Source organism: Panthera onca, chromosome C1 (assembly GCF_046562875.1).
Source record: "Panthera onca isolate mPanOnc1 chromosome C1, mPanOnc1 haplotype 2, whole genome shotgun sequence".
NCBI lineage: Eukaryota > Metazoa > Chordata > Mammalia > Carnivora > Felidae > Panthera > Panthera onca.
Genome location: NC_138346.1, coordinates 110,998,780 through 111,023,792, shown reverse-complemented (window position 1 = coordinate 111,023,792; position 25,013 = coordinate 110,998,780). Strand labels below are relative to the sequence as shown.

The 25,013-nt window shown below is 39.1% G+C and overlaps 1 protein-coding gene and 1 non-coding gene across 3 annotated transcripts in view; one reads left to right on the top strand and one right to left on the bottom strand.

The window, feature by feature from the left end:
• UGGT1 (UDP-glucose glycoprotein glucosyltransferase 1) overlaps positions 1-25,013 on the bottom strand; it is a 112,990-nt gene that overhangs the window by 43,534 nt on the left and 44,443 nt on the right. Inside the window, exons 18-22 of one of the 2 annotated variants that reach the window (XM_078451429.2) lie at positions 17,821-17,985; positions 5,209-5,329; positions 2,632-2,730; positions 1,655-1,678; positions 1,066-1,160 (exon numbers count right to left, since the gene is read on the bottom strand). In XM_078451429.2, coding sequence (XP_078307555.2) covers positions 1,066-1,160; positions 1,655-1,678; positions 2,632-2,730; positions 5,209-5,329; positions 17,821-17,985 — 504 coding nt within the window. The remainder of the gene's footprint in view (positions 1-1,065; positions 1,161-1,654; positions 1,679-2,631; positions 2,731-5,208; positions 5,330-17,820; positions 17,986-25,013) is intronic. The other variant, XM_078451430.2, reaches the window with a different exon arrangement.
• On the top strand, positions 22,918-23,021 carry LOC132673974 (U6 spliceosomal RNA). The gene has a single exon (XR_009608305.1). It is a non-coding gene; the product is annotated as a U6 spliceosomal RNA (small nuclear RNA).

The window sequence follows — 25,013 nt, the reverse complement described above, 5'->3', positions numbered from 1 at the left end:
TGCTTTATGGTGGCATGCAAATTCCAAGTCTATCCCATCTTTCCTTCCCTCAGCCCCAACCAATCTTCAGGCTTCTGTTCAAACACCTCTTTGTTCACATGGCCTTTCCAGATTCCTAGTAAAAATTGATCTCTCCCTGATTAAAAAGACAATAATCCATGTGGGAGAAGAGATCTGGGACCCATAAAACCTTGTGTCATGACCATAAGCAACAAAAATTCATACTAATGTGTTATCTAAAGACAAATACAAAAATAGTCATAGCAGCTTCTTCAGAATAGCCCCTAACTAGAAAAAGATGACATTGTCCATGAAATAGATTAAACAAACAAACAAAACTTTGTGGTATAGACATACAATACAATACAATACAATACAGCACAGCAAAAAAGAACTATCACTATTGGTAATATCATGGATAAATCTCAAAATGCTGAGTAAAGAAAACAAACAAACATATATAAGATTCCATTTAAATAAAGTAAAAAATAATCAAGAAGAGGGAATGGGGAGCAGGGTGATGGAGACAAGCAGGAGAAGGCTTTCAGGAATTCAATAATTCTCTATTTCTTGACTGAGATGGTGGCCACCTGGGTGTTCCCTTTGAGACACTATGTATCTTATGATTTGTGCACTTCTTTTGATCCTATATTTTACTTCAGTTAAAATATTTTTTTTTTAATTTCAATTCTCAGGGCGCCTGGGTGTCTCAGTCGGTTAAGCATCTGACTTCAGCTCAGGTCATGATCTCACAGTCCATGAGTTCAAGCCCCACAGTGGGCTCTGTGCTGAAAATGCAGAGCCCACTTCAGATCCTCTGTCTCCGTCTCTCTCTGCCCCTCCCCCACTCTCACTCTCTCTGAAAAATAAACATTAAAAGAAAAAAAAAAAAGAATCTATTCCCTTAAATAAAGTCTGAACACTGCAGTCCCCTCTCTTTTCTCACCAGAAGACAGACCTTCGAAGAAACAATGCTCCTTTCCCTCAAGCACTAAGACAGTAGGACAGCTGCCTTCCGCACAGAACAGTAACATCAGTACACAGAGTGGAGGTGTAGACACTTGCCTGATGTTTAATAGCATCATACAGTAACTGTCTTCCAGAAGGGCTATCAAAATCTCCAACAATCCAAAAAGTTACAGGCCTAATGAAGGAATCATCTGTATAAAAAGAAAACAACATACTGAGTCGGAGGGAAAAAAGCACATTCCACGTTTCAGTATTGTTCTTAAGCCAAATAATTTCTGAAAACCATGCAAAAAATAAGAAAATGATGTTTAATAAAAATACAAAGAAGAAGTAGTGAAATTTCTCTACTAGAACGAAAGCAGGGTAACCTTCCAATTGGCTTAATTACAAGCTAGGAACATGCACTTATTAATTCTACTATGGTTTAGGCATCTGTTAGCATGTACAATGAAACATGTGGGTAACAGATCATAGTCTTTAATCATATGGATTTGTAACTTTCTGAAATAGAATTCTTTGCAAACATTTACACAAATTTTGTCTGCATTTGAAAAATTATCTACTGTTATCCACAGGTTCTAGAAAGGTCACAATAAAGTATCAATAAATTCTAAATCACAATGCTGCCTGAAACCACATAAGATAATTAAGAAAAGAAACAAAACATTCTAAAGTTTAAAGTTACCATAGATTTCCTTGGAGGACATTCCTAGACAGAGGTAAAGGAAAAAGAGTAGAAGAAAATGTCATTGCTATAACTGATGCCTACCGTAAAGTCAAAATTTTAAATAATGTCTAACATGATCAATCTTCTCTCTGCTCCATAGTCCCCCTAATGGTACAGCACTGTTCCAGGGCCCCTCAGAACCAATTTTCTTGAACCAAATGGAGCAATTGTTTTTATTCACATAGATCTAGGAAGCCAGAAATTCTCTCTAGGAGAAGACTAAAGCATAGATAAAAATAGCTGCCTAGGGGCAATGATCTCACAGTTTATGAATTTTAGCACAGAGCCTGCTTGGGCTTCTCTCTCTCTCTCTCTCTCTCTCTCTCTCTCTCTCCCCGGCCCTCCCCCGCTTGCATAGGCATGGGCATTCTCTCTCTCTCTCTCTCTCTCTCTCAAAATACATAAATAAACATTTAAAAAAAAAGAGCTGCCTTAAATGACAGTCAGTGCTCTGAAGGAGTAATAAGTGGCTAGAGGGGGAAAACATCTGTCTGCCATTAAAATATCACTTCACACAACTTTAGCCTAACTAGCTGATTCCGTATTAAGATCAGTTTTAAAATATGCACAAGGATTCCTAGAACCAAGTTTATCCTATAAACCCTAAAAAAATTAAATCAGTGTTGTCACTGAAGAGGTAAGTCAAACTAATTTGCAATCCATTAACCCATGTTTACATCATAAATGTTTTCATTTTAAAATCACGAAAATAAGTTTCATTTGACCTTAATATCTAATATAAATTTATAAAAACATTTGAATTTTCAAAAACATACAAAAGAATTTTAAATAGGTATTTCCTAAATTCAAATCATTGAAGAAATAATGAAAAAAATTACGGAATCTCCAATAGACACTTAAAGATTCAATTACTTCTACAAATACTAAAAAAAAAAAAAAAATGCTGAATCCAAGATAAGCCAGAAATGGATTACCTTTCTTTGTCAGATAGTTCATACTATTGGCTATAGCAGCAGTTTTGCCTTGCGAATCCAAGACAGTAAATCTGGCATAGTCATCCACAAAAAAGTTATCTGAAAAAAAAATTGAAACAGATTTATAATTAACATGCCTAATTCAATCCAATGTTAATATTCAAATAATAAACTGATTTGACCATAATACAAGATTTATAAAAAACACTAAGTGAAATCTGTTGTTTCATGTTTACTGAACAAGTTCACAAGACACCTACCAATTAATCACATTTTAAGACACAAAGTTAATAAAAAATGGACACATCCCATATAACTTTCATGTATGTATATACATACATGCACCACTTTAACGGTTTATATTTATTCTATTCCACCCCGATGACTCTACAACTAGAAACCAATCTCTTAATAAGATCCCCTAACTCCTTGTCTTCCTTCCATAGTCGACGCACCTGAGTAAGCCCTTCCCCATACCACTGGGCGATGGAGGGCAAGAGGGAGAATGATGGGAGAGAAGATCTAAGACTCTGACTTTCATTTTTTACACGTCTAACAAAATAATACAATTTTAGCTTTAATATAAACAAAAGGTCATTTTCATTCTTTTTAGACAAGTCTCTTCTCCAACTAATGGCCTCTGGCCATGCTCTTATCAACCATTTTTCCTTGGGTTACTCTAGCTAAAATCCCAATTTCATCGACTCATTCATTTGATCTGAACTACCCAGTAATTTCTTCCTACCTACAAAATGGTCTCTGTTCTGTATAATAAACCCTCTATGTCCAAGAATGTCCCCAATCTTCTGCATTACTGTGTTCCGACACAAATGCCACTCTTCTCTCACCATCCTCCAAGCACAGCTGGCTTATCCACCCCACCACCTATGTGTGTCCACCCATGCACCCATCTGTCCTTTCACTCAACCAACTATGCCTGGGGCCTACTATCCTTCCAGTCAGGATTCAAGTAAAAGGAAAGCAATGCGAAGTAAGAGCTCATGACATCATGCAGGGGAGGGGAAAAGGCTCCAGAAGACTTAAAGCCTTGAAACTTAGTATCCTTCTAAGAAGGTCCCAGGACAACAAAGGCCAAGGGCAGGGTAGGTAATAATAGAGCTAGGACCACTGGGTCAGAAGGATGCCGGCTGCTCCTCCAAGGACAGCTCCAACATGTTCATGAGGCAAACTGCATTTTCGGCCCTGTGAACCAGCATCACTTCACAGCTGAGCACTATATTTAGTGGAGAAAGGTACCCCAAAACACTGAACTACTGTTGTGCTCCTTATTCAGGAGTACTCCAAAAAGAGTTCTTTACAGTTTAATTTTAAATGATGGAAACAACAAAAACTTAGAACAAAGACTCATAATACTGCTTGATTTGCTCTATTCAAACTAGTGGTAAAAAGCTAAAACCTAACTATGAAGAAACAGTTTATCTCACTCTCTAACCACTGCCTTTTTCAAACAGAAGCAGAGAGATGTCCCTCTTCCTCTAAAAGGAATTTGGTTTCAAGTTGATTAAAGACAGCTGCCATAAAGGAACAACCACACCTGGAGCTGTGTGCATCACACCCACCACAGCAGCAAAGGCCCTTGGCTTGGACTTCTCTGTTATGCTTATCTTTCTCACCCAGTGACATCCCCAGGGCGAGTGACAACAGCTCCACCTCATTTCCAGCTATTTGCTGAAGTGGACTTCAAAGTCACAAGGAAAGGCAGAAGGAAGACACTGTTCACACAACTACCTCTGGAAAGGTATTCTTGTGGAAACAACGCAAACATCCATCAACTGAGGATTAGGTAAGCCAAATGTGGACTGTCCATCTAAGAAAACATCAGCCATAAAAAGGCATGAAGTACTGAGACATGCTGCAACATGGGTAAACAATAACTTTATGCTGAGTGAAAGAAGCCAGTCACAGAAAACTTGAATTATATGGCATATCCAGTAGAAAACTCCCTTAGAAACAGACACTAGGTCAGCGGTTGTGAGGGGAAATGGAGAGTAGCTACTAATGGTTACATGATTTCTTCTTGGGGCAACGAGATATATTCTAAAATTAGACAGTGATGATTAGACAACTGAGAATACGTTAAAACTGTGTGCTTTAAAATGTGTAAGTTTTCAAAAGGCTGAGTTTTGTGGCATGTACACTATGTCTCAATGAAGGTTTATTTTTAGACAGGTATTCCTAGCTTCTCAGAGTAAAACCACCTGAGGTGTTCGTCCACATCACTGCTGGCTGATTCTAGAACAAAGATGAAGAAAAGACAGCTGCTTAACAGCTCTACAACTGTAAAAAAAAAAAAAAAAAAAATACAGATGTAGTCTCATCACCCAAGGCCTGTTTAACTGGCATTTAAAAGACAATGGATTCTTTCAAAGCTTACAAGGATTTATCTATATAAACTTGGAGAAAATTCTTGTGAATTTAGAGGCTAATATTATGAATTAAAACATAAGACTGTGTCACAATCTTAGGTTATCTTCTGAACATTACAATCCAACAGATGCAAAGGTTCTGAAACATAAATCAAAAAAGATCCGAAGTTCTTCCTGAAATGATCCTTACTGGTTGCTGTTAAATCCAGGTATTCTCGCTCAGATGTCAAAATCCTCGAATTGATTCGTGGAACAACATTTGGCTGATTCATGATATACTCTACCACATCCTGATCATGGGACAATTCACCCTAAAAGGAAAAAAGGAACTGGTGGGAGTGGAACGAGCATTAAACCAATTACAGCAATAATCATTTATTAGGCACTAAAAAGCATTAACTTTATACTGGTAAGAGCCAAAAACTGAAGTTCTCATGTTATAGGTCCCTATCACTGCCAAGCACAGCTTGACATGTTATTTATGTATATTACCTTTAACTCTGCATCAACACGAAGCCAATGTTAGTGACATCCATTTTAAAGATGGAAGCTGAGGTATAGAAAGGTGACATACCTTACCAAAGAGCTAAGAGGATCCAAATATGAAATGCAAACCCATGTTTCTGTGGTCTCTCCACATATCACTGTTCTTCCCCCAGAAATAAGCAAACTCTACAAACTAGATAAAAGTTAACATAAAAAAAAAATCCATCCTAAGATCTGCTCATAGTTAGCCTCTCTCCAAAGGAAAAAGGCAAATGCCTTCTCTTAAGCACTTAACGTATTTTATAAAAATCACTACAAGCTTTTTGCAACCTCAGGCATCCAAGTAATGCTACATTTCCAGAGTCACAATTACACAGCAGGGAGGAAAAATCACTTATCGTTTTCTCTTCCTTTTCATGCCTCTCAGATACACAGAAATACTTGTACTCCATGAAGTGATCTCAAATCGAAGCGTAAATGGCTATGGAAACTTGCAAGTTCTCACACTCAAAATATTTCATACAAAACCATATTTGAAAGCAATTTTCGAGGAAGAGATAGATGTGAATCAAATATACACAGTCAAGTCTAAAAAACTCCAATCAGTCATCTTCTGTGGCTACTGATTATCCCAAGAAAGAGAAATCATATGCAAATTCTCAAACTATAAACTAATAATGAGTCTATGAACCATCCATACAACCCAACAGACTTACAGAGGTACTAGATGACTTAGTAGAGATGTACACCCCCATGTATACAACTTTGGTCTCTATTATAAATCTGAATTGATTCCAGTTAGAAGCCTAGCCAGCTGAGGGAAAGCAATTTGGCAACATCTATCAAAATTTTAAATGTACATAACTTTTGATGCAGCCTGTCTACACACACACACACACACGCACGCACACACACACAATGATTATTTCTAAGAGAAGATGAATGGCAGGCAAATAGGAGTGAATGGGTAAGTTTCTCTTCATTTATACCTCTATACACATTTTGAATTTCATACCATCTGCATATTGTACCTTTTTACAGTGACTCTAATTCAAAATTTTAAATGTATCATACCCTTTGACAAAACAATTCCAAAAATTGATATTTCTCAAAAAAATAAATAAATAAATAAGGTACAAAGATATACATATGAGACTATTTGCTGCAGCACTATTTATAACAGTACAACTTTACAAGCAATGTCCAATATCAGGGGATGAAATAAATGATTGTTCATTCTTTTTTTTTTTAAGTTTATTTATTTGTTTTGAGAGAGACAGACAGACAGAGAGAGAGAGACAGCACATGAGCCAGCATGCAAGTGAGGGGGTGCAGAGAGAGAGGAAGAGAGAGAGAATCCCAAGCGGACTCTGTGTCATCAGTGGAGAGCCCAACACAGGATTCAAACCCATGAACTGTGAGATCATGACCTGCGCTGAGATCAAGTCAGACACTTACATGACTAAGCCACCCAGGCGCCCCAATTATTGCTCGTTCTTAAAAAACTATGCAGCAATCTAAAAGTACTGACATAGAGCTGTATGTTCAGAAACACAAAGCTAAAACGTATTCAATTAGAAAGGTAAGCTAAAAAATACAAATGTAAACATATATTTCAACATACATGAAGTCACAAAGAGTTATTTCTCTAAGGACTGAGATGAAGGGAAGAACTTTCATTTTTACTTTACACACTTGAACATTCTCCCCAATTTAGTATCTTCTAAATATGTACAGGAGCACATATGACTTATGCCATAATATTTAAAACAAAACTTTCTTTAGCTAGACCAAACCAAACTTCTCACTGGCAATATAAGGAAAAACAGAGGAAAACTAGCATTCAAAAAGGGAATATTTGAAAATGACCATTCTTTTAAACAATAGGTATGTTGGTGTCTAAAAACAGAAAAACTCTTCTGAATTTTTACATCCAACAATGTTGTAGAAGAAATGGTTTAAGTGGATGCTGGAAAACAAAAATGTTTGAATTATCTTTCATCTTTTTATTAATATCACTTGAACAAAGAAAGTAATTATCAATTCTTCTAGACTATTCTTAACTTTGGAAAATTAAGCCAAATTCATTCAAATAAAAACTATGTTTTCATATTTTATTTCAGTAGCTCCATGAATAATAAATTCCCTAGTAAACTACCAGGATAGGTCCTCATTCATAAGGAGACATGTAATAGAATTTAGCCAACACTTTTTATGTTTTTGGGGCTTGTTTTAATAAATGCACTAACAATCAGCACAATAAATAGCTTCTTTTAAAAATATATTTCTGGTCTTTTCAACATATGGTGCTGGAAAAACTGTATACCTACATGCAAAAGAATGAAGTGAGACCCTTACACCATGCACAAAAATTAACTCAAAATAGATCAAGGCTGCAACTATAAAATTCTTGGAAGAAAACTTTGGAGAAAATCTTCAAGACATTGGATTTGACAATGACTTCTCGGCACACCAAAATCACAGTCAACAAAAGAAAAAACAGGTAAACTGGACTTCAACAAAACTCAAAACTTTTGTGCATCAAAGGACGCTATCAAAAAAGTGAAGAAGACAACAGAATGGAAGAAAATATTTGCAAATCACATCTGATAAGGGATAAATATCCAAAATATGTAAGAAACTACACTTCAACTACAAAAAAAAAAAAAAAAAAAAAGCCTAATTTGAAAATGAATAAAGGACTTGAATGGACATTTCTTCAAAGAAGATATACATATGGCCAATAAGCAAATGAAAAGATGCTCAGTCTCTTTAGTCCTTAAGGAAATGCAAATAAAAACCACAATAGGATACCACTTCACACAAACTAGAATGGCCATTATCAAAATAATAGAAAGTAAGGATACCTAGGTAGCTCAGTCCCTTGAGTATCAGGCTCTTGATTTTGGCTCAGGTCATGATCCCAGGGTTGTAGGATGGAGCTCTAGTCGGGATCTGTGCTAAGCTTGGAACCTGCTTAAGATCCCTTATCCCCACCCCTCCCCCTCTTCTCTTTCCCCAGCTCTCTCTCTCTAAATTAAAATTTTTTTCAATGTTTATTTTTTTGAGAGAGAGACAGAGCGGGAGCAGAGGAAGGGCAGAGAGAGAGGGAGTCAAAATCCGAAGCAGGCTCTAGGCTTTCAGCTGTCAGCACAGAGTCCAACCTGGGGCCTGAACCCATGAACCGTGAAATCATGACCTGAGCCGAAGTCAGCTGCTTAACCAACTGAGCCACCCAGGCACCCCTCTCTCTCTCCAAATTAAAAAAATAATAAATTATTTTTTAATAACAGAAATTAACAACTGTCAGTAAGGATGTGGAAATAATGAAATTTTTGTGTATTTGTTGGTAAAAATGTGAAATGGTATGGCTGCTATAAAAACCAGTCCAGTAGTTCCTCAAAATGTTAAAAGATAGAATATCCATAAAATCCAGCAATTTTCCTAGGTATATACCCAAAAGAATTAAAAGCAAAGACTTGAACAGATATTTATACACCAATGCTCACAGCAGCATTGTGAACTAGCCAAAAGGTGGAAACAACCCAAATGTCCAAAACATGAATGGATAAATAAAATGTAGTATATACATATCATTCCATTTTATAGGAAGGAAATAAATTCTGACATGCTACAACACATATGAACCTTAAAATAAGCAAGACACAAAAATGACAAATATTCTATGATGCCCTCTAGAAGAGGCAAACTCATAAACACAAAAAGCAGGAGAGTAGTTATCAGTAGATGACAGAAGCCAGCAATGAGGAATTATTATTTAATGGGTAAACGGTTGCTGTTTGAGATGATCAAATATTCTGGTGATGGATAGTGGTAAATGCTGCATAATACTGAATGTACTTATTATATCTCTATGCATAATTTAAAGTGGTTAAAATGATAAACTTTTATGCTTTATATATTTTACTACGATAAAAATACTGTGAGAGTGACATTGAGCAGAATGATAGAGTGATGATCTCTGAAAGCCCCTCCTCAAAAAACAAAAAAAAAAATCATCAAGGACACTAGAAAAAAATCAATTTTTTTCAAAACTCTGGAAATTAACCAAAGGCTTGCAAAATTCCAAATACTTTTATTCAAAATATGGCTAAATCCTGGTAGCAAAAATAACCTTCAAGACACTTTAACTTGCCCTATTGCTATCTACCTCTCCCAGCTACACAGGAGCCTTGAAAACCAGTAACTCTGAAATAAATGTAAATACCAGCAGACTAGGAATATTCCCAGGTGCTCTCTCCAGTTGAGCTGAATTAGATCATATTGTGCCAACAGCTTTTTCCTAGGTATCTTTGTCAAAAGAATCAGGAGCAATTGTTTAATATCTCAGTTGCTTGAAGTGGTGACAAACGTTGGGCTCACATGAAGTGGCAAAAACATAAAAGAAAAAGCTTGGGAATGAGATGTCCATAACAGGTTTTGAAAGGCTCTCACATATTCCTTGGAATCTAAAAGGCCAAATGCACAGTGTCCAGGGATGTGTTTAAGCTCAAGAAAAATCTTAGAAGGCCCTAACGCTCTCACTTCTGACTAACCTGACACTGTTCAAGCAAGAACTGAAGGCTACGACAGAGTTGTAAACTGCCTGGGGAAGGCTCAAGGAGCACCCCAACATGTATACAAACACTCCTGGGGAAAAACAGGAGACTTTCTTAGACTCTCGAATTTAAGAAAATTTCTGTTTATTCATTAGCTGACCAATAAGTTAACAAGCAGAGACTTACGCTACATGGGACAAAGAATACAGACTTTAAAGAATTAGCACGAGAAAGTCACAAAACAACCACTCCAACAACAGACCCTGGTAAGGCAGAGACCCTGATTTCTATAAGTATCACATTATATTAACGGAAATGCCCAGTTATCAACAAAAATTTAAAAGACGTACAAAAAAAATGACTATATGGCCCACACTAAGGAAAAGAACAGTTAGTATATATAGTTCCTAAAATAGCCCAAGTATTGGACTTACTCCACAAAGACTTTAAATCAGCTATTTTAAATATATCCAAAAAACTAAAGGAAATCCTGTCTCACAAACTAAAGGAAACTTTGGGACTTACGACTCACCAATAGACTATATCAATAAAGAGAAAGAAATTATGGAAACGGACCAAATAGAAAAACCAGACTTAAACATACAATAACTGAAATTAAATATCCACTAGAAGGACTCAATAGCAGATTTTAGCCGACAGGGAAAAAAAAACACCTCAGTAAACTTGAAGATATGTCAACTGAGATTACCCAGTCTAAGGAACAGAAAGGAAGAGACTTGTGGGATGCTACAGAGTATCAATATACATATCTGTCCAGAAGGAGAAGAAGGAAGAAAGAGACAGTTGTGTAATAAAGAATTTGTCTGGCTCCCTTGTTAAAGTAATCTCTTAATCCTGGAGTTTCCTGAGTAATAGGAGTGGCATCTTTGTTACTCATGGTAGGTCCCTCAGACCATACAGTTTATACTAATAAGGTGACTCATGGTGGGCCTTTCAACAGTTCACACTAATGAAACAATTCAATGAAGGCTGCCCAAGCCAGAAAGACCAACCATGCGATTAGAGGTTTGGGGCTATAGTATCAGTCTGAACTCTGGCAACAGCAAGAGGGGCTACAGATGGAATTCAATTACATAGCCAATGACAATCAATCATGGCTACATAGGAAGCCCCAATAAAAACTCTGGACACCAAAACTGGGCTGAGCTTCCTTGGCTGGCCATACCCCATGCGTTACCACACACCAGTGAACAGGAAGGATAATGTATCCTGACTTCATGGGGAGAAGATAACACAATCTTTGTTTGGAACCTTCCCAAACCTTGTCCTATGCACCTCACCCTTTGGCTGGTTCACATTTGCATTACTGTATCATCGTAACACAAATTGTAAGCATAGCATTATCCTGAGCTCTGTAAGCTCTTCTAGCAAATTACCAAAACTGAGGAGGATATTATGTGCCCCTGCATTTTTATCCAGTTCATACTTATTAAGGGTGACCAGGGGACCCCCAAACTTGTGCCCACTGTCTGTCCGAAGTGAGGGCATGCCTGTGGGAAATTTGTCCTTAAACTGTCAAATTTGGCCTAACTCTGAGTAGTTTGGTGTCAGAAGTCATTACAGGCAGAAATACTACTAGAAGAAATAATGACTGGTAAGCTCCTAATTTTGGTATTTAAGAAATGTAATGTACTCCAGTAGGAAAACTCATAGTTCCATACCTAGACATAATTAATGACATGTCAAAAGTGAAACACAAAGAAAGGATCCTGAAAACAGGAAAAGAGACTCCTAACCTCATAAGATTAACAGCTAGTTTCCAAGAGAACCCAGAGATCAAATGGCAATGGAATGACATATTAAAAGTGCTAAAAGGAAAAGACAGTCAACCAAGAATTCCATATCCAGGCAAACTATCACTCAAAGTGAAGGATAAACAAACACATTCCCAGAAAAACAAAAACAAAGAATTTTTCACTGGCATATGTAACCCAAAATAAACAGTAAGGAGATTCCCTGAAAATGAAAAGGCACACAAGATAATAAACTGAATCCCTACCAAAAAAAAAAAAAAAAAAGAGTACAAGTAAACGTAACTATATAGGTAAATATAAAAAGGGTCTGAATGTATTTTTGTTTGTAGCTCTTTTTTCTATTTCACTTATGCGACAACAAAAGGCAACACTTATAAACTGATACTGATGGGCATATAATAAAGATATAATTTGTATGACAATAACAACATAATGTGGGGAATAAACAGAGCTATATAAGAGCAAGGATTTGGTACACTAGTGAAATTAAGTTGGTATAAAAAATTTAACAACTATAGGGGTGCCTGGGTGGCTCAGTCAATTGAGTGACAGACTTCAGCTCAATTCACAATCTTGCAGTTTTCAAGTTCAAGCTCTGTGACAGGCTCTGTGCTGCCAACTCAGAGCCTGGAGCATGCTTCAGATTCTGAGTCTCCCTCTCTCTCTGCCCCTACCCCACTCACACTCTGTCTCTGTCTCTCCCAAAAATTAAACATTAAAAAAAAAACTATAAAAACATTACATAAAAATCATAATATACCGTATCAATAGATAAAGGACAAAACGACAGGATCACCACAGAAAAAGAATTTGACAAAATCTAACACACTCTGATGATTAAAAAAATTCAATAAACAAAGAACAGAAGAAAACTTCCATGAACTGACAAAGGGAATCCACAAAAAACCCATGGCTAATATACTTACAGGTGAAAAAGTAAAGCTTTCCCCCCTAACATCAGGAAGAAAACAAGGTTGTCCATTTACAGTTTTTATTCAGCATCATACTAGGAAGTTCTAGCCAGGCAATTACACAGAAGGAGGAAGAGGAGAAGGAGGAGGAGGAGGAGGAGGAGGAGGAGGAGGAGGAAGAGAAGAGAAGAAGGAGGAGAAGAAGGAGGAGGAGGAGGAGGAGGAGGAGGAGGAGGAGGAGGAAGAGGAGGAGGAGGAAGAGAAAGAGGAGGAGGAGGAGAAGGAAGAGGAGAAGGAGGAGGAGGAGAAGGAGGAAGGAGGGGAGGAGGAGGAGGAGGAGGGAGAGGAGAAGGAGGAGGGGGAGGAGGAGGAAGAGGAGAAGGAGGAGGAGGAGGAGGAGGAGGAGGAAGAGGAGGAGGAAGAGGAGGAGGAAGAGGAGGAGGAGGAAGAGGAGGAGGAGGAAGAGGAGGAGGAGGAAGAGGAGGAGGAGGAGGAGGAGGAAGAGGAGGAGGAGGAGGAGGAAGAAGAGGAGAAGGAGGAAGAAGAGGAGAAGGAGGAGAAGGAGGGGGGAGGAGAAGGAGGAAGGAGGGGGAGGAGGAGGAGGAGGAGGGAGAGGAGAAGGAGGAGGGGGAGGAGGAGGAAGAAGAGAAGGAGGAGGAGGAGGAGGAGGAGGAGGAGGAAGAGGAGGAGGAAGAGGAGGAGGAAGAGGAGGAGGAGGAGGAGGAGGAGGAGGAGGAAGAGGAGGAGGAAGAGGAGGAGGAGGAAGAGGAGGAGGAGGAAGAGGAGGAGGAGGAAGAGGAGGAGGAGGAAGAGGAGGAGGAGGAAGAGGAGGAGGAGGAGGAGGAAGAGGAGGAGGAGGAGGAAGAAGAGGAGAAGGAGGAGGAAGAGGAGGAGGAGGAGGAGGAGAAGAGGAGAAGGAGGAAGGAGAAGAAGAGGAGAAGGAGGAAGAGGAGGGGGAGGAGGAGGAAGAGGAGGGGGAGGAGGAGGAAGAGGAGGGGGAGGAGAAGGAGGAGGAGGGAGAGGAGGAGGATGGGGAGGAGGAGAAGGAGGAGGGGGAGGAGGAGAAGGAGGAGGGGGAGGAGGAAGAGGATGAGGAGGAGGAAGAAGAGGAGAAGGAGGAGGAAAAAGAGGAGAAGGAGGAAGAGGAGGAGGAGGAGGAGGAAGAGGATGAGGAGGAGGAAGAAGAGGAGAAGGAGGAGGAAAAAGAGGAGAAGGAGGAGGAAGAAGAGGAGAAGGAGGAAGGGGGGAGGAGGAGGAGGAGGGGAGGAGGAAGAGGAGGAGAAGGAGGAGGGGGGAGGAGGAGGAAGGAGGGGAGGAGGAGGATGAGGGGGAGGAGGAGGAAGAGGGGGAGGAGGAAGAGGATGAGGAGGAGGAGGAAGAGGATGGGGAGGAGGAGGATGGGGAGGAGGAGGAGGGGGAGGAAGAGAAAGAGGATGAGGAGGAGGAGGGGGAAGAGGAGGAGGAGGAGGAAGAGGAGGAGGAGGAAGAAGAGGAGGAGGAGGAGAAGGAGGAGGAGGAAGAAGAGGAGAAGGAGGAGGAAAAGGAGGAGGAGGAGGAGAAGGAGGAGAAGGAGGAGAAGGAGGAGGAGGAGGAGGAAGAAGAGGAGAAGGAGGAAGGAGGGAGAGGAGGAGGAGGGGAGGACGAGGAGGGGGAGGACGAGGAGGAGAAAGGAGAGGGAGGGGGGGGAGGAGGAAGAGGAGGAGGAGGGGGAGGAGGAGGAGGAGGGGGGAGGAGGAGGAAGGAGGGGAGGAGGAGGATGAGGGGGAGGAGGAGGAAGAGGAATGAGGAGGAGGAGGAAGAAGAGGAGAAGGAGGGGGGGAGGAGGAGGAGGGGGAGGAGAAGGAGGAGGAGGGGAGAGGAGAAGGAGGAGGGGGGGAGGAGAAGAAGAAGGAGAGGGAAGAAAAGAAGAAGCAGGAGAAGGAGAAGCAGAAGGAGAAGGAGGAGGAGGAGGAAGAGGAGGAGGAGGAGGAGGAGGAGGAGGAGGAGGAGGAGGAAGAGGAGAAGGAGGAGAAGGAAGAGGAGAAAGAAGGAGGAGGAGAAAGAGAAGGAGGAGAAAGAGAAGGAGGAGAAGAAAAAGAAGGAGGAGAAAGAGAAGGAGGAGGAGAAAGAGAAGGAGGAAGAGAAAGAGAAGAGGAGGAGGAGGAGGAGGAGGAGAAGGAGAAGGAGAAGGAGAGGGAGAAGGAGGAGGAGGAGGAGGAGGAGGAGGAGCAGAAGGAGAAGAAGAGAAAGACATCCTGATTGAAAAGGAAGAATCAATACTATGTTAGATGACATGCTTTTGTCATCATGTGTAAGATGACAATATTTTCCACATAGAAAGTTTCAAAAAAAAAAAAAAAAGGCTATTAGAATAAAATGAGTTCAACAAGATTGCAGCATATAAGATCAATATACAAAAATCAATTGTATTTCTATTCACTATCAATGAATGATCCAAAAATTAAATTAAGGAGGCACCTGGGTGGCTCAGTCAGTTAAGCATCCAACTCCTGATTTCAGCATGTATCATGATCTCATGGTTCTGTGATTTTGAGCCCCACATTGGACTCTATGCTGAGAGTGTGAAGCCTGCCTGGGATTCTCTCTCCTCTCTCTCTGCCTCTCCCCAACTCACAAAGTGTCTCCCTCCCACCTCCCTGTCTCTCAAAATAAACATTTTAAAAGTTTTAAAAATATTAAATTAAGGAAATAATTCCACTTATAGCATCAAAAGGACAAAATACTAACAAATAAATTTAATGAAAAAAGTGTAGACTCCTTCATTGGAAACTACAAAACATCACTGAAAGAATAACAAGACCTAAATAAATGGAAATACATCCTGGGTTCATGGGTTAGAAAATTCAATATTGCCAAGATGTCAATATTCCTCAAACTGATCTACAGATTCAATGCAATTCTTATCAAAACCAAACGGTCCCTTTTGGCAGATACTGACAAGCTACTCCTACAATTCATAAAAAAAAAAATGAAGGGGACACAGACAAGCCAAATAATCTTTTAAAAAAGTAAAAAAGAGAAAGAAAAACCCAAAGTTGGAAAATTCATACTTGATTACAATGGTAGTCAAGACTGTAAGGGGGGGAAAAAAAAAAGACCGTGAAGTATTTACATAAGAACAAATATATAGATGAATGGAAAACAAGACAGTTCAAAAATAAATCTATACATTGGAGCACCTGGCTGACTCGGTTGAACACCTGACTCTTGATTTCGGCTCAGGTCATGATCCCAGGGTCATGTAATCAAGCCCTGCTTTGGGCTCCACACTCAGTGTGGAGCCTGCTTAAGCTTCTCTCTCCCTCTGCCCCTCTCCCCTGTTCATGCACTTTCTTTCTAACAAAATATAATAAAATAAATAAACCGATACGTTAATGTTCAATTTATTTTTGACAAGGGTGCCATGACAATTTAATGGGAGAAGAGTATTCTTTTCAATAAATAGTATTGGGACAACTGAATATCCCAAAAGACATCCAGTTGCATGCCAAATTGGATAGGATAAAAAAAAAAAAAAAAAAAAAAAAAAAAAAAAAATGTGGACTCCTACCTCACACCATATAAAAAAACTAACTGAAAATACAACCAAGAACTAAATTTAAGAGGGAAAACTATAAAACAGAAGAAACACAGGCATAAATCTTCGAGGCCTAGAATTAAACAATAATTTTGTACATACGGCACAAACAGCACAAGGAACAAAAGAAAAAAAACAAATTGGACCTAATCAAAATTTAAAACATCTGTGCTTTAGAAGACACCACCAAGAAAGTGAAAAGACAAACCATGAAATTACAGAAAATATTGGCAAATCCTATATATAAGGGATTGGTACCCAGAACACATACAGAACTCATAACAGTAACAAAACAAGTAGCCCAATTAAACACAGGCAAATAATTTTAATAGACATTTCTCCAAAAAAGATATAAGTGCTCAATAAGCATGGGAAACAAAGCTCAACCTTATTCATGTTTGAGTAATGCAAGTGAAAACCACAATGCAATACCACTTCATACCCATTAGGATATAATCAAAGAAACACACAGTATCGATTGTTGGCTAGAATGTGGAAAAAGTAGATAGAACCTGCACACATTGTTGGTAGCAAAGTATAATGCTTTGGTGCTGCCCCTTTGGAAAACAGTCGAGCAGTTCCTCAAACTGTTGAAAACAGAATTACTACATAAATAGGCAATTCCACTTCTACGTAGAATGGACACACAAGACAAATAAGAACATGTCTACACAAAAACTTGTGTTTGATTGTCTACGGCAGCATTATTCACAGTAGCCAAAAAATGGAAACCTAAATATACATCAACTGATGAACGGATTTTTAAAATGTGGTACATCCATTCTAGGAACTATTATTTGGCCATAAAAAGAAATGAAGTACTGATACATGCTCCATCAGGGATAAACCTTAAAAACATTATGCTAAGTGAAAGAAATCAGACATATAAGACCACATATTCAATGATTCCATTTATATTAAATGTCTCAAATAGGCAAATCCATAAAGAAAATAGATTTGTGGTTGCCAGGGGCTACTGTAGGGGAAATTGGGAGAGTGAATGCTACAGTGTGTTGGATTTTCAAGGGGTGGTAATAATATTCTAACATTAGACAGAGGTGACAGTTGCATAAACTCTATGTATACACTAAAAACACTGAACTTTCCACTTTAAAAGATTGAGTTTTATGGCACGTGAATTACCCGTCTCAGCAGTAAATGTGTGTATGTGTATACAAATATTTGAGTCTTTCCTAAGTCAAAATTCCCTACCAGTAAAACAAATGTCTCTTAGAAATGCTAACTACTTTGAAATGTTTTAAACAAACATTTAAACATTTAATCTTGAAAACAATAAACTTAGCTGTTTCAAATACAATGCACAAAGTCTCATGAATATTCTCAATATAGCAGAACTTGCTGGGAGTCTACAAACCAACTATAAGTGGTGTATGAAAAACAGTAATACTTACAGAATGTTCTTGCTTACTACAGAGACTACAAAAACATAAGCAAACCATTCTCTTTCAAAATCAGCCTTGAAATACCACTCACCAAGTATACTGCTCTCTGGAAAAAGGTTGTGGTCTCCAGGATTTTGTGCATTGTGATGGTTTCCAACTCATCAGGATCTAGCTGTTCCTTTTCAAAGGGCATTCCGTTGAACAGAACAACAGGCAGTGGACCAACCCCAGTCTGCTCATAGTAGCCTCTCGCTTCCTGAAACACAAGGGACCACAAACAACATGTTTTGTCCTTTGTGAGACAAACAGAATAAAGCATATTTTTCATACATACGTGTGCTAACAAAAAAAGCAAAATCAACAGAAATATAGTTACCAAGAAATAACTAAAAACATTAAAAAAATGTCAGAAGTGACATAGTTAATATCCTACTGGGTAATCTGGAATTGAATTATTGAGTTTTTGTAAAACCACAAGCCTTGCCAATTAGAAAGTAATTTGGGGGTGAGGGTACTTTGAAGCTGTCCAGGCTACCAAACCTTAATTACGTATACTATAGCTAAGATTGTAAAAACACACCCTTTAACAAAGATGGAGACACTGTATCTTGGCTATCCAAAGCAGTAGCCACTAACCACATGTTACTACTGAGCACCTAAAATTAATTAATTTCCATTTTAAAAGCCACATGTGAGAAAAAAAAAGCCACATGTGGCTAGAGGCTACATAATGCACAGCACAATGACAGACTGCTGTAAATTATGAGTGCTCCTGTGCAGACAGCCTGAGATGAAATATTTACACTCCAATCTAAATTAAAGAGGATCCGTGTCATTAACAAAGAAATTACACTTTTAAAAAACAAAACAAGGCTGATGGGAAGACAGTGCTTAAAAATTGCTCCATAATATACTAAACCTCATCTTCTTCTAAGACAAAAGAGGTTCCTTTTCAGGGAAATGCCAGGCCAACAAAAAGGCAAACAAGCCTACAATGAAGAGTCTTCTCTGATTGTCAATATAGGTTCATTCCCCCTAGATACCAACCACAGACCCAAGACTAGCTTGCCAGAGTAAAACCCACATTACTATGCAAGATGTAAAAAGCATTCCTTAAAACATTCTTGTTAGACATCTTTTAACTGATACTTTCTGAAAATAGTAGAATTATATATAGCCTCTATTGTAGATATCACAAATAGAAAAGTACTTCAGCTGGATAACTGGTAATCAGCAGCAGCAACAGACTGGTTAGTTTCTAATCAGATCTGGCCACAGTAGTATCTGATGGGACAGACTTACCAGATGGACTCTAATATGACACAAGGAGAAAGGCCTTCTAGGTTGATTCCTACCATTTCTATCTACCATAGTATAAACTTTTAAAATTTACACTTACAAAATTCTTACCATGTTAATTCTGTTCTTTGATGTCTCAACTATTTCGAAGATATTCATCAAAAACTCAATTCTAATATACTCTGAGTTTTGAAAATAATCCCCCCAACAAAACAAAACAAAACAATACCCACATTATAACTCTAAGCAACAATAAGTGACACTGGTTTTCTCTGGAAATGGCAACTAAGTGAAAATCAGGAGAGGGACATGTTTTGACTATATACCTTCTTTCCTGCAAAGCATAAATAACTTACCAGACCAAATAACAGAATGTAGCCTAATTACCAAAAAGCCAAACTTAAAAATTACATATGAGAAGTTCTATCAATAACTAAAAATGTTAACTATAAATAATTTTAAAACCTTAATAATTACAGGTAAGGTCTTATGAATGAGCTATTCAAATGGTAACAGATTAATAAGGACCCAGAGTTAACATAGCAAATGCAAAACGTCTTTATGTATAAGGTAGAAATTAAATATCATTATCTTACTACCTTGAAAGATACAAATATACACCTATAGACTATCTTATCTTCAGTTTATAAATTCTACTTTAATTGTACTGCCTAGTTTTAAAAATAATTACAACTTTCAAATACACAGAGGATATCATAGCTTCAGATTTATAACAAAACATACAGAAATTTGTAAGTGTAGTAACAACTGCTAAATGAAATCATTCCTCCTTTAAAAAACTTTCAAAAGAATCTTCTCTTGGGTTTTTTCATATGCGGAGGTACAACTCCTACACTTTTGAAAATCTTATTAATCATTAGATTCTTAGGACTTCTGGGAATCTCACAACATCCCTGTCATGAAAGTATATGTTTACCCAAGCAGCTGGGAAATTAAGTGGCATAAATACAAAGAAGATGATCTGCTTACATGGGAAGGGCCTCTAATCAGTTCTTTTCTTGGAAAAGAACCAAGTCTAAGGAAATTACTGAGGAGCTAGGTCTGTTACACATTTGACTCCTCAGTAAAATCAAGATTTCAACACATGTGAAAAATATCCTTTTTCCCAATATGTCTAATATTTTTCAAGAAAATACAATCATCCACAATAAAAAGACAACTATATACTGCTTCTTCGTAGGATGAGAGAAAATTAAAGTGAAACGTTTTCCAGGTGGGGGGATGGGTGAACAGAATCACTTATGATGAGCACCAAGTAATGTATAGAATTGTTGACCCATTATATTGTACACCTGAAGCTAATATAATACTGTATGTTAATTACACTTGAATTAAAAAATTTGGAGGCACCTGAGTGGCTCAGTCGGTTGAGCATCCAACTTCGGCTCAGGTTATGATCTCATAGTTCATGAGTTCAAGGCCCACATCAGGCTGTCTGCTGTCAGCACAGAGCCTGCTTTGGATCCTCTATTCCCCTCTCTGACCCTCCCCACTTGTGCTCTCTCAAAAATAAATAAAACATTAAAGACAAATTTTTTTAAAAAACAACATAAGATCTAACGTTAAAGTGGTAAAAAGCAAGCAAGCACATTGGGAGAAAATCCAGCATTTCTCTAAGGGAAAAAAAATAATAAAGCTAGACATTTTCCAAATGTAAAATATGAGAAAACTTCATGAACTCCCTCAATTCTTTGGTATTACCAAAGTGGTCCTTCTTTTATTTCACCTATTCTTTTTTTACAGAGTGCTACTCTTGCTGTTTGTGTCTATCTGGAAAATCACTGGGTACCACATCAGTTTTATTTGATTTTAAAAACCACATAAGGCAACTGAGTGAACGGAAGAATGCAATACCACAATGGGATGCTCTTCAGCCCTCAGTAGATCTCATGACCAGCTGCAACCCAAAACCTGACCTGATACACCTTAAAACAAGGGGACTGAACACTAAAGCAGAAGTGACATCAGTATCGTGGCTGAACAGGACATCCCTCATTGGTGGCCCCCAATCCTGAACAACAATTTGGTATCTATCCACAACGAAAGTGCCTTTGTGGAAGCCTTGGAATCCAGCACCATATGCCAAGGAAACCAGAAGAAGGCTCACCCACCTAAGCATCAGGTAACAGGCATACAGACTTCAACCCTAGCTGTGGACCCTATGTTGGCTCATTAACTGGCTCCACCTTCTCCCAGCCATAGTCTGAGAAGCCCTAGAAAAAACTGTCTTAAACAATCACCTTCAGACAAGACAGTCTTTGTGTAAGTCCAGGTTTCCAGCGCAGAAGTTCCAATACATCACTCGAGCAAAAAAAATATGAGATTGGATGCACTGGAGAAGAAGATCCACCCTCTGCCAAAGCAGCAAGAGAGATCTTCTGGGCCCATGATTTCTCCTGTAGGGGTAACTGAGAACAAGTGAGCAAACACTCAACTTCCCCAGCTATATGGGACATTGCCAAAGAGGCTCATTTCTCTCTCACCCCATCGAGAGTACTCAATTGTGAGCTGCGTGACTGAGAGTAGAAAGACGCTGGGGGAGGGCTGCAGACAGTACTCTCAGAAAGCATTTAAAGGGGATGGATCCTAGGGCGCCTGGATGACTCAGTCTGTTAAGCGTCCAACTTTGGCTCAGATCTCATGCTTCGTGGGTTTGAGCCCTGCATCAGGCTCTGTGCTGACAGCTTGGAGCTTGGAGCCTGCTTCAGATTTTGTGTCTCCCTTTCTCTCTGCTCCTCCCCCACTCACACTCTGTCTCTCTCTCTCTCAGAAATAAATAAACATTCAAAAATAAAAAAATAAAGGGGATGGATCCCAATTACTCTATCACGGACTCCCATCAAGAAGCCACCCATGAGCCACTGTGGACACTTCATCCACAGATCCCACCAAATGGCTACAGGCAGACACTCACAGCACTCGGCTCACCTCACCCACACTCACCCTCCCCCTGTAGCCAGCTCCATGTGTATGCTCCTGACAGTGTTGGCAAGAGTGAATTTTGCCAGATGGCTAGTGAGCAAGCACAGAAAGCCAGCCCAAACACGTGGGCCAGAGACAGACAAAATACATGAGCTTTAGGGCCACCTTGGGGAAAATAAAAGAAAGGCAGTCAGCACCCAGCCTTGGGCACTGTAGAATTGAGAAGTTACACATGCTTAAGAATTCTGTACAAGAAAGAACAAGTATGGAGCATATGTATTCACAGATGGCCTAAGAAAGCCTCAGAATTCCTAGCAGGTCTGACAGAAAGTACTTCTCTCCCAAAGGCAGTTAGTAAAGACTGCAGGAGGTGACTGCTACCTCAAATCAAAGAAAGCAACACAAAACTATAAGGAACATCAAGAAAGCGTGATAGCATCAAAGGATTGCAATAATCTTTCAGTAACCAATTTCAAAGAAATAGATATTTGTGATTTACCCAATAAAGAATTCAAAAAAGTTGTTTAAAGGGAAATTCAATTACCTACAAGAAAACACAGGAAGATAATTCAACAACAACAAAAAACCACAAACAAAATCACAAGTTTAGCAAGAAGAGAGAGAAATCAGGGGCAGTCGGTTAAGCGTCCGACTTCAGCTCAGGTCATGATCTCACGGTCCGTGAGTTCGAGCCCCATGTCGGGCTCTGTGCTGACAGCTCAGAGCCTGGAGCCTGCTTTGGATTCTGTGTCTCCCTCTCTCTCTGACCCTCTCCCATTCATGCTCTGTCTCTGTCTCAAAAATAAATAAAAATAAAAATAAATAAATAAAATTTAAAAAAAAAGGAGAGAGAAATCATAAAAAAAGAACCAAACAGATACACTTTAGCCAAAGAATACAACAAATGAAAGGAAAAATGAAATACCATTAATATCAGAATAGATCAGTGCTCGCTTCGGCAGCACATATACTAAAATTGGAACGATGCAGAGATTAGCATGGCCCCTACACAAGGATGACACTCAAATTTGTGACACATTCCAGATTTTTCTGAGATACCACCTCACACCAGTCAGAGTAGTTTAAATGAACAAATCAGGAGACTACAGATGCTGGTGAGGATGTGGAGAAACAGGAACCCTTTGCACTATTGGTGGAAATGCAAACTGGTGCAGCCACTCTGGAAAACAGTGTGGAGGTTCCTCAAAAAATTAAAAATAGATCTACCCTATGACCCAGCAATAGCACTGCTAGGAATTTACCCAAGGGATACAGGAACGCTGATGCAAAGAGGCACATGTACCCCAATGTTTATAGCAGCACTTTCAACAATAGCCAAATTATGGAAAGAGTCTAAATGTCCATCAACTGGTGAATGGATAAAGAAGATGTGGTTTATATACATAACAGAATACTACCTGGCAATGAGAAAGAATGAAATCATGTCAATTGCAGCAACATGGATGGAACTGGAAAGTATTATGCTGAATAAAATAACTCAGTCAGAGGACAGATACCATGTTTTCACTCATATGTGGAACTTGAGAAACTTAACAGAAGACCATGGGGGAAGGGAAGGGAAAAAATAGTTACAGAGAGGGAGGCAAACCATAAGAGACTCTTAAATACAGAGAACAAACTGAGGGTAGATGGGGGAGTGGGGGGTTGGGGGAGAGGGGAAAATGGGTGATGGGCATCGAGGACAGCAGTTGTTGGGATGAGCACTGGGTGTTATATGTAAGCCAATTTGACAATAAATTCTATTCATAATTAAAATAAATAAATAAAATTTAAGCAAAAAAAACCAAAAACAGTATCAGACTAGATCAGGGGTACCTGGGTGGTTCAGTCAATTAAGCGTCCAACGCTTGATTTCAGCTCAGGTCATGATCTCATGGCTCGTGAGTTCAAGCCCCACATTGGGCTCTGTGCTGACAGCTCAGAGCAAAAAGCCTGCTTCGGATTCTCTGTCTCCCTCTCTGCCTCTCCCCTGCTCAGGCTCTATCCCTCTCTCAAAAATAAACAAACATTAAGAAAAAAGCTTTAAAAAAAAAAAAAAAAAAGCTTATTTAAAGAAATAATGGCTGAGAACTCCCCAAATCTAGGGAAAGATTTGATCAAGTTCATGACGCTTATAGGTCACCAAATAAAATCAACTTAAAGAAATCCTCTGCAAGATACACCATAATGATAAAACTGTCAAAAATCAAAGACAAAGATAGAATCTTGAAAGCAGCAAAAGAAAACACGCTTCCCTTACCAGGGAAGGCTCAGAGCAGATTTCTCAAAAGAAACCTTCCCAACCACAAAAGAGTGGGATGATATCAAAGTGCTGAAAGATAAATACTGCTAACCAAGAACACACTACCTGGCAGAGTTATCCTTTAGAAATGAAGGAGAGGTAAAGACTTTTCCAAACAAACAGAAGTTGAGATACTTCAGCACCACTAAACCTGTCTTACAAGACATGGTGAAAGGAGTTGTTTAAGCTGAAATGAAAGATGATTAACTAGTGACATAAAAACACACAAAAATATACAACACTCAGTTGGTTAAGCGTCTGACTTTGGCCCAGGTCATGATCCCACAGTTAGTGAGTTCGAGCTCCACATTGGGCTCTCTGCTGTCAGCAAGAAGCCTGCTTCAGATCCCCTGCCTCACTCTCTCTCTGCCTCTCTCCCCTGCTCACGCTCACGTTCTCTCTCTCAAAAACAAACAAACCAAAAAGAATATTCTAATAACCGCTGGGTTAACCACTTAATAACTGTAATATAAAAGTTAAAGGGCAAAAGTATTAAGAATAACGATAGCTATAATACTTGGTTAAGGAATACACAACATAAAAAGAGATAAACTGTGGCATCAAAAACAGAAACCAGGAGGGGTGCTTGGGTGGCTGTCAGCTGAGCAACCAATTCCTGATTTTGGCTCAGAAAATGATTTCACAGTTCACGAGATCGAGTCCCACATGGGGTTCCTCACTAAGCGTGGTGCCTACTTGGGATTCTCTCTCTCCCTCTGTCTCTGCCCCTCCCCCACCTC